The sequence below is a fragment of the Grampus griseus genome (assembly GCF_964374135.1).
Source record: "Grampus griseus genome assembly, chromosome: 1".
Lineage (NCBI taxonomy): Eukaryota > Metazoa > Chordata > Mammalia > Artiodactyla > Delphinidae > Grampus > Grampus griseus.
The window spans coordinates 109,353,398-109,364,335 of record NC_139017.1 but is presented as its reverse complement, the minus strand read 5'-3'; the positions used below and the strand labels follow the sequence as shown (position 1 = coordinate 109,364,335).

The following is a 10,938-nucleotide window of genomic DNA, read 5'->3' as shown; positions in this document are numbered from 1 at the left end:
ACTCAGTATCTAGCCCAGACCTCTTTGTTGATTTCCAAACCCATATTTCCAGTTGCCTACTGGACACATGAACTTGGATGCTTCAGACACCTTACATTCAGCATGCCCAGAACAATTCATTATCCCTGCATCAGGGATCCCCAAGACCACTCTCAGGCTTGATGATTCACTAGCACTCGCAAGTTGAGAAAAGCTGTTACACTCATGGTTATGATGTATTACAGCAAGAGGATACAGATTAAGATCAGCAGAGGGAAAAGGCACATGGGAAAACTCCAAAGGCCCAGGAGAAGTCAAGCACAAGCTTCCAGGTATCCTCTCCCAGTGGAGTCACACTGATGTGTGACAACACCTGTGAAGTGTTGCCGACCAGGGAAGCTCACCCAGGCCTTGGCATCCAGGGGTTTTATTGGGAGTCAGTCACATAGGTGTGGAGCACCCATGTGAATGACCTCAGCTACTCAGATGCCAGCCCCATGGGGCAAAAGCAGGCATTCACCATGAGTTACATTGTGAGAATGAACTGATGTGGTCACACCGTACAGCACGGCCCAAGGCTTCAGGCATACAAAAACATTCTTACTGGGCAGAATATCCCAAGGCCTCAGAGGTTATTTCCCAGGAGCCAGCCAAGGGCCAATCCTAAAGACAGAACTTTCTTGGGAGTAATGTACAGGTAGCCCAAGGGTACTGAGTTAACTCTTTCCCACATGACCTCCCAAGGCTGTCCTTTACACTCTATCATCTGCCATTACCTGAGTGGGAAATCAGCGTAGAGTGCTTTGTTTAACTCCACCATCCAATCAGATCTACCTGTAAATCCACCCCCTATCTCAATCACTTCTCGCTTGGGTTACTGCAAACTGGCTTCATCTCCACTTTGCTTTCCTTCCAGCAATTCTCCATATTGCTTCCATCTGGAAATTAGGATCGTGATAAATCCTACGATGGAGGTATGCACAATCAAGGCATTTGTAATAAATGCTATAATAGAGGAATGCTCATGGCGCTGTGACAAGGAGAGAGGAGGAACAGTCTGCTTGTGTCACGTTCCTGCTTGATTTATTCAATAGCATCACCAAGCCTTTAGGATAAATTCAGAATCCCTTATATCCAAGACCCTCTTAACCTGGTCCCTGCCTACTCTCCCACTGGTCTCCTTTACTCTGTGCAAACAGAACCACTTGTAGTTTCAATAAAGGTTCTGTGGTTTCACACCCTTGACCTTAACTGTTCTGTTTCCTTTACCTGGAATGTCTACTCTTCAATATTTAGCTCAAACATCCTCTCTGATCTCCTACCTCCCAGTCAAAGCTGCTGCCCCCGTTCTCTGACTTTCTGAGCGCTCTGACACCTCTATTGTAGGGCTTGTCCCACTGCCTTCAATAGTTCACTCGCTTGCTTCCCCTGGTAGATTGTTAGTTTCTGACAATGACCAAGTCACCTTCAATGTTACAGCCCCAGCACCTAGCACTGCAATCCTACTAGGAACTCAATAAACATTTGCTGAGAGAATAAAAGAAAGTTCAATTCTGAAAGCAGAGAGGTGACTGCCTGCTTATAGAAGCTTACAGGGAAAGCTTTATAGGCATAACATTTAAGTTACTATTAAAGGAAAATAGATGTTATCAGATTGAGAGAAAATGCTATAAAATAATTTTAATATGATTCCTATGCTCAACTGTAGCTCCACCATATATTAGCTGTGTGGCAATGGGCAAATTGCTCTCTCCTTGCTTCAGTTTCCTCATCTGTCGAGTGGGTATAACTATAGCTCCTACCTATAAAGTTGCTGGGAGAAATAAAAGAAATTGCTTATTATGGCTTTAGTGTGGTGTCTGGAACACAGCAAGGGCTGTTTAAAATGTAGTAAGTGTCTACCCACAAAAAGCAGTTTGATTGTGTCACAGATGTGTAGATTGAGGGAAGTTGGCATGGAATTTTGAGAGGCTCTCCAGCAGTCTGAGTTATAAATGAGTCGACAGAAGGCTGCTCTTTTCTATCAGCTCTGCGCTCACACAACAAATGCACTCCTAAGACCACCATGTGCAAAATCGCACAGTAAATAGCACAGGGGGTTTGGAGAAAATAGGATTATGGGCACAACACTCAAAAACTTCATCAGTGACTCAAAAAAAAAATCCTAATAAAACAAGCAGCAGCGTTTTATACATGTTAAATGGTTAAGAAACACATAAATACCACAACAAATACGGCACCTGACCTTGGAAAAGACCGGAAGTTTGCTTATGGAAGGGGTGTTGGTAGGTTGTAGCTTGTGAGTTATTGTAAAGTGGCGGCAGGAAGTTGCCTGAAATGGAAGGGGAAGTTGTAATGCCAGATAGGGGTGGGTGTTGCTTGTAACACACGTGGTAAACTGAAGTTGCTGGTGGATATTTGAGGTGTCTATGTGGTTTATGTGTCTCTACCCAGCTCAGTTCAGCTGGGGGTAGTTTTCCGTATCCATCTGGTGTTTCTCACAGACAGAATCACGCATTAGCAAATGCAAATTTTGCACTATGCTTAAACCGTCCCCTAATGTATCAATCACCCTGGGACAAATTTGATTTTTTGCGTTGCACTTCTAAACCAAGTGTTTTAGGAGAACTGACTGTACATTAAGATAGACAACAACTTGACTCCATCTTTTATTGATAGAAACCGTACCTGAGGCATGAATTAAAGGGAGTAGTTTTGAAGGGATTAGGGTTCAACAGTCGAAACTCAAGTCAGAGTTCTGGTTACTTGGAGGAGCCTTCAGCCACAAGTAAGGTGACCGTTCATCCCACTTTACACCTCTGGTATGGGCCTCATTATGAACAGCTCCCCTTTCACTACTGAAAACAACTCAGTTTGGACAATAATTTATAGATTTTAAATTAAAAGCATGAACTGAATTTGTCATTTCCTCAAATCTTTGCCTTTGATAAAAATGAGCAATCCTGTGTCAGAAATAAAGGATCAAAGCTGAATTTTCTAATTCCAGTTAAAATTTCCCATGGTTTCTTTAAGATCAAAATAGCTTCTTAGAACTAACGTATGACATTGTTTTGTATGGCTAATTGTTGACGGATTTCTCTTTTTCTTTAGGGCATTAAGCCTAGAAGAAATAACTGTTTGGGGAAGTCTGATTTCACTAAATTCAAATAATCTATAGAGATTTTCACTATTTAATTCCTTTTGCTTAAAAAGGGATGAAACTACCAAAAATAATCTATCAATTAGTTACTTTTCAAGGTAAAAGCGACTGATAAAGAAAAAGGCTAAAAGAGTTTAGTTGATCCTCCATAAAAGCATTGCACTCCTGGGCAACTCTTTCAGAACTGTTTCATTGAAACTTTTCACTGATATAAAATCAGGAAAAAAGGTTATCCTGAAAGAGTTAGAGCCACAGGTATTCGGGGTAAGTTAATTATGATGTTGTAATCAAGTAATGACCACACGTAAGGGCTGGAGAGGACCAGGTGCCGACACTTGTTAGGGTTGAGAACCAGCAGTGTCTGACCCCATCCCTAGCTGGACAGCTTCCGCCTCAGCTTAGACACCAGGTATATTAGAGAATTGGGTCCAGAGAACTGGAATGGAGGGCAGGTTCTGGGGTCTCAGTCTGAGGGCTTTAGGGAACGTGCAAAAGTCTGCTTTTTTCTAATGAGGACACTGGGCTGGGGCGTGGTTTGCTTTAATGGAGCACTGTAACCAGGAAACTGTCTTGACAAACCAGAAACAAGAAAACGGAATATCTAAATGCAGACACAGCAGGGAAACTAGAAAATCTCCAGCTGCCCTGCAAGCAGCTGTTCTTTCTAAATTGAGTAAAAATATTCATACACGTTACTTAATTCTACTACTTTAACATTCATTTTTCATGGTGATATCTGCAAAAGATTACTGGACCATTGGACAAAACAATGTTTTTGGTCACTGTGACTGTAGTCACAGAGGGACGTGGTGCACACACTACGAGAGAACAAAAGACACGGCAGAAAAAGCAGGCTGTCTAGGTATATCTTGGCATTACTCAGTGACCTTTTGTTAGAGTATTATTTGCTATTAAATTGGCTATCTCAATTAGATCCTTAATGCCCTAAACTTGAAAAGGTAGAGATTCAGTTCTGAATAGGACTGCCATGGTCACCATTAACAAAAACAAGGGTGAGCTTCGTATGTGGATCAAACAATCAATACCTTTGGAGATGACAGGGTGACAGATTATGGGTTAAGAACTGAACAATTTCACTCAGAAAGCCATACCAAAAGGCACTACAGCAGTCTGGAATAAGTTGAAATTTAGGGATGATAAGATCTGGGTTTTTCAGTTCTGATTTTGTCACTTATAATTATGTGTGCTTGCATTTGTCCCTTGATATCTGAGTCTGTTACCAACTCTCTAAAAATAGGAAGGTTAATATTCTATTTTGCAGGGTTGTTGAATCAAAAGAAAATGTGTTCATATACTATATCTTAGTAAACGTGTAAAATTACCACTTAAACATTAAAAAACTTTGTATTATGAAAAGGTTAGAGAAGGCAAGAGAAGCCTTAAAATACATTCCTTCCAAAAATTAAGACGATTTGAAGCTTTAATAAATAATCAGTAAAAAATCCCTTGCACAGAGCAATATGTTTTGCTGGTTATTTTTTTTTTTAAAGTAAGTAACACATCAAGCACATTATGTAGCAGAGCTGTCAGTGCTCACCAAATAGCCTCATTTTCTGCATCTCCCAGTCGTTTGTTGTTAGGTTGAGGCTGTACGTCTAGGTTGTGGACAAAGCAATGTGCGTGTCTCTTTCAGATCTGGCTCTTAATATCCACCATCACCTGCCGGTCTGCTCTTTCCCCGATTTGACAACATTGCGGGCCATCGAGCAGACCGCCCAATCCACGCTGGTCATTTCATGAGCAAGAATTCAATTTTTGTATTGAACCACACAAGTTTGGTGTTTTTTCACTGTAGAATGGCCTACTCTATTCCAATTCTCTGTGCGAGGAACCAAGCTAGATAGGGCTGGAAATCAACCAAAACAAAAGGCTCCTAGCCCTCCTGAGAAAGAAGAGTTTCAGGATTTTGACCTGAAATTTAGTCCATTCATGCCAATGAAGTAATGTGCTACTTGTTTCATTAGTATTTCATCTCTCTCATTAATAAATATTGTGTGCTCACTATGGGTTAAGCGTCATATGAGGTATAAGTATTTCTGAATCTAAAATATAAGAGGGTCTCTACCAGGATCTTTATGTAACACTGGCATTACAGTACCTCCTAAGACCTCTGAAATCAGGTATTTGTAAATGTTAAAAAAACAAAACCAAAACCAAAAAAACCAACCAGTCAAGTGAAGTATTTTTATATAAATCAAATAATTTAATCAGTCCATTCCACTTTAATCTACATCCAACCTGAAAAAAACATATTTAGAGAAATGACTAGAATAACCTATCTTATTATCCTTATCTACATGGCCCAAATCTTTGTAAATTCTTTTTCTATTAGATAATAATACATGTTCTTGTGGGCAGAAATTCTTAATGCTGCTTTGCAGGTTATTTTGATTGTAGAAAACAAAAACAAAACCCAACACCCAACAAAAACAAAACAGTAATATATTAATTACATAGTTCTTCCCATAGGAAATAATGCAAAGACTCTTTAACTAGAAGCTTGCCACGTCACTGTTAGGAGACGGATACGTGATCCCGGAGCAGAACAACGAGTCCAAGTTTTATCACCAGACCGAATGTCTGAACAGCATCTCCCATTGTTTATGACAATTTAGGTTTATATAGCTGGTCTTCCACTCAACCCAGAGATTCTCAGTGGCAGGGAGCATGCTTAGTTGTCTTTCCCTCCCCAGTAACTAGAAGGTAGTAATAAGCCCTGACACACAGCAGCTACTTTTATATGCTTATGAAAAGAATGAAAAAAATTAAGGACAAACATAGGGAGAAGTATATTTACTAGACTTCCAAGACCCATACTTAGTTTAAATCCAATCTAGAAATAAGAACATGATTTACATCAGGCAACAGGTGTTCAAGACTTTTACAACAGGGCAATCACATAAGGGGTTTGCTAGCTCACAGCGTTCCGCGCGTACGCACTGCAAAACCTCTCCTGGCATTCCGGGCGTTTTCAAATGCTCCACCAGGGCAGGTCAAAACTGGATTCTAGGGCGCTCTCCTTCTCACCATGTACTATGGAATATGTTTCCCCCCAAAAAGCGTTACCACAGGCCTATGAACAAGTCTGGTCAGCAAAGGTACGAAAAATGCAATTCTAAGTAACGACAGTATTTTAATTATACCATGAGGAAAACAATTTGCCACGGATTGCTCCGTGAACCTACACATTTAATACATTGCTTCTACAAGAAAGTACCTATTTATTAAGTTTAATCTTAATTTTCTGGTAGGATTGTCCTTCTATGAAGTTTCTCATCATAAATTGAAGATATACAAATGTAAGAGTAGGAAATAAAATCTCTTAAATTTTCTTTGCCACTTTTATGCTTTGAAAATTCAAAATGGATAAAAACAAATAAGGCACGGAATGTTTCAGATCTGCATCCTGATAAAGAAGAAGACACTGAAAATGGTCAGGAAGACTTTCAAGCAAAAGTGAACATGGTTCTCTCTCACCTCATCTTGGCTAAATGCAAGACTGCAGCACGGCTGTATTACTAGTCAACGGCAAACACCTAGAGAGGGAAGGCAAATAAAATCTAGGAGTTTTATGTGTGGAGTCAGGAGTTATCCAGCATGGAAACCGTTTCAACATTCTAGGAAGTTTAGCGTGACTAGGAATCATCGTTGGAGCCGGAATGTAAAGCAAACTCTACGCTGTTAAGTAAAACATACAACTACTGGCAGATCTTTTATCAAAAGCACAATGATCCTGGCTTTCATTTTACTGTTTCTTTCACACCTTAGATTTCAAAGTAAGTCTCAAGGGAATTTCTCTCTCCAATATGAGAATTCAACCAACTTTAAAATGAAAAAAACAAAAAACTGATGCTGCTTTGTAGAAATTCATCATTGTGGAATGCAATATTCCTAAAAGAGATTACTCTAAAAATTAGAACACTGTTTCTAGCCAAGTATATCATGAAAAGCCCTGAAAAGAAAACCCCAATTCTTGACAAATGTATCACTGCCTATTTAGAAAATTTGATTGCTTTTCTTTGATCACGTTATTGCTCAACAGCAAAAGAACAATATCACAGCTGTTTCTTCCTTTGGAGTATGGTACTACTTCTGAAATTCTGCATCATTTCTAATATTTTTAAATGGTAAAAAAGGGGCATGCACCAAGCTGAATGTGGTGACTAATTTGCTTTTGCTCAAGAGCCAGCTTTTTGAGACTACAAATGTGGTACTTTCTCATGAGCACTTTCACTAATGTCTTACAAGATACTCAATAATATGCTATTAACCCTGAAAAAATGGCTGCTGCTACGCAATTCCAAAGAGTTATATATATAGTGAGTGAGTGGATGACAAAAGTACTTTTTTTTTTTTCCCCCAGTACATGGGCCTCTCACTGTTGTGGCCTCTCCCGCTGCGGAGCACAGGCTCCGGATGCGCAGGCTCAGCGGCCATGGCTCACGGGCCCAGCCGTGCCGCGGCATGTGGGATCTTCCCAGACCGGGGCACGGACCCGTGTCCCCTGCATCGGCAGGCAGACTCTCAACCATTGCGCCACCAGGGAAGCCCGACAAAAGTACTTTTTTAACATGACAAATTTAAACTGAACAGCCACAACCAGGTGAGTGAATACAAATGGTTAAACTGCTAGAAAATGGGAAGGCAGATGGGCCTAAACTACAACACCTATAGCAAGGACTGGATATGTGTAGGCTTCTACATGCAGAGACAAATAGAGTTAGGTACTTAAAGCTTTCTGATGAAAATTCTAGGAAAGTGCTTGGGCCCACACTTACATTATTCTCACTATCAATAATAATAACAACAACAACCATGAAGAATCATGCAATCAGTCCTGAAAGTGAAATGACAAGTTTGTCCAGAGTATCATATCTGGACTATAAAATCTGATGCTTTTATGTTATCAGATTTCCTTATCAGTAAATATCTCATTGAAAAAGTATTAAAGAATTACTGGCAATTATACAAAGCCTTTGCTGGTACAGGTGTTACGGTATGGGTACCCATCTGGTAGAGAAAATATCACCATCCAAACATCTTAAATATCTTAATATCTTCTATCATCCAAATATCCTAAGCCAATATTCTTAAATTGTTTCATCCAAAGGTACTCTTGTCTTACCTCTATTATGCTAAAATCAATAATCCTTTGAAAAATTGTAGTATCCTGCATAGTAAAAGAACCTAATGCTATAGAAATCTCCAAAATGTAACATTAGTAATGTTAATGATTTAAAGAACTTGGCTTCATGGAATACCTTTTCAGTATTTATTGCTCAGATGGGTTCAAAAAATTCTTAAACATAAGGTGGCAATGGCTCTAATACATCTGTAAACAGAATATCACTAATAAAAATTTTATTGGCATGAAATACTATAATTATGGATGTGTAAAATCTTTAAATCTTAAAGCCTCTTAACATAATCATGTATATCTATGTACAAAACATACATAAATTTCACTTTATTTAAAACATATGAAAGAGGGTATTTCAAATCACACTAAACATAATAAATATATAACTTGCTTTGTTAAAAAGCTACAGTATACATTCAAGGAAAGGCTAAACTTCCAATGCCAACTATATATGAGACAAAATTAAACATTTACAATAATCAGTTTCCTAAAAGTGCTATTTTTTAATACCTATAAGAGGAAACTCATTCTAGTGCTTTGTTTGCATCCAAACGTTTATACATTCCTTTATTCACAGAACCAGGTGCTTCTGTTACTAAAAATACATATCCAAAGCTTTTATATCCTTTTAAATAGATTTACCACTTTAGCTCTTTGGGGGAGGAACAGGGAAGTCCAAACAAACAACACAGACCATTTTAAATTATTAGAGATGATTGACTTTATAACACACCCTGTTTCAACTCAGATGTGAAATTTGATGAACATGTTAATGAAAAAAAAAAAAATCCCAGTTCACATGTCTAAGGTAAGTCATCCTTCTCTATGTGAGCGTCTGCGTGGGTCGAGGAGCATCCACTACAGCAACCTTCCTGTGAATCAGGCCTTGACGCCACGCTCCACTTCTGATTTGTACATTCTCTTCCAACCTGATTTGGCTTAGATTCTTCAGGGGTTGTATTTAGTACACTGATAGAACTGTTGGGGAAAGAAAAGGGAGATCTTAATCATCATCTCCTCCTCCTTTCACACCTTAGATATGCCTGAATGTCTAAAATCTGATGACTCCCTTGTCTCATGCTAAGCAAATTTTGAGGACACACTGGTCAAAAACACAGAAGTGTTTCAACATGGTCACTTTTATCTATCCATCTATTTATTTTATTTATCTGTTCAGTCTACTGTGAAGGATGCTACCCAACTACAGCCTAAGGTAGATAGAGAACATGTGAGTTTTGAAAGCTAATGTTCCCCATACCCCTGTCTTTCTGTCACTAGTTTCTAATCTCTTTATAGTTTCCTTCTTCACTCATCCATTTGTTCATGCATGCTTTCATCCTCCATCCGTTCACTCATGCAGATATTTAATGAGTGCCACAAAGTGGTTAGGACTCCAGACCCTGAACAGATGGTTTATGTTCATATGCCAGCTGGACCACTTACTACGTCACTTCTGGCAAGTTAACCCTCCCTGTTCTTCAGCTTCCTCAGCTGTAAAATGGAAATAATAATAGAACCTACACCTCACAGGGTTGGGGTGGGAACCAAATGAGTTAACACACACTAAGCACTTAATGATGATGCTCAATTAACTTTAAGTGTCGGACAATAACAATCTAAGTGTCTGAACACAGACACAGTCCCTAGCTTCAGAGATACAGTCTGAGGTATACTCTGCAACCAGCCTCAAAACAAGGAAATTTAGTTAAATGATTACTTGTAAATCATGGGATTGAACCAATGAACAATACATTTTTATCAACTGAATATCTTACGTAATTTTTTTCACAAAACTTCTTTTGCCTAAATGTTCATTTTTTGGTGTGACTTCGGTTAACTAACTCAACCTTATAATGTGGCAATCCTAAAAAAAATTAAGTTGCTTTAATTCTAAAACGCTAAACTAAAAACATAATTGACAATTTTACTTACACTTACTTGCTTAAAAAAAAAAAAAAGGAACTTGCTTATAATTCAGATTCAGAATCCCTGCCGTCTCAGATGAGATGAGATCAATGATGAACTAAGTTCTCTACGTAACTTAGTACAAGAGGTACTTTGCATGGAATCCAGGCACAGCCCGTATGTAACATTCCACTCTACAGTGAAGGAGCAATGAGGTTGTTGCTGTAGAAATTAGCTACAAACATTCCTAATTATTTTGTCATAATCTTATTACGAACCCAGATCCAAGGTGCTTTAGGAGCAGGAATCCAAATATACCAAATAATTTAAAATTTCAAGGATGATGTCAAGCTGCACAGCTTCTCTCCTGATAACCAGTTACATGACTCTTTTGTTTTACCCTCAGTGGCCAGTATCTGTGAATAGCTTAATGAAATTTCATTAAGCTCCAAAATTCTGTTTCTATGCCACTGACATTGCTCAGTGTAGCTCTTGAACACAAGAAACAGAAAAGCATTTTTATAATACACTTATGTTTACATATATTTTTATTTTTATAGCCTGTTACTGAAGGTTTACAATGGACCAAGTACTGTTTTAAGTGCTTTACATATATTGGTACTGAATCTCACAGTACCCTATGACGTAGGTACTAAATGTTGGACTTTTTATTAAACACAAAACAAAGTCTTCAAGGAATATTTACGTTAAATACTTTATAACTAAAAATAAT

General features: G+C 38.6%; 1 protein-coding gene across 6 annotated transcripts in view; it reads right to left on the bottom strand.

Annotated features, from left to right (window-relative positions):
- Positions 1-5,340: 5,340 nt before the first annotated feature.
- Positions 5,341-10,938, bottom strand: part of SSX2IP (SSX family member 2 interacting protein) — a 41,746-nt gene continuing 36,148 nt past the window's right edge. For all 6 annotated transcript variants that reach the window (XM_082654113.1, XM_082654112.1, XM_082654114.1 and 3 more), the window contains one exon: positions 5,341-9,278. In XM_082654113.1, coding sequence (XP_082510239.1) covers positions 9,104-9,278 — 175 coding nt within the window. In that variant the 3' untranslated portion in view covers positions 5,341-9,103. The remainder of the gene's footprint in view (positions 9,279-10,938) is intronic.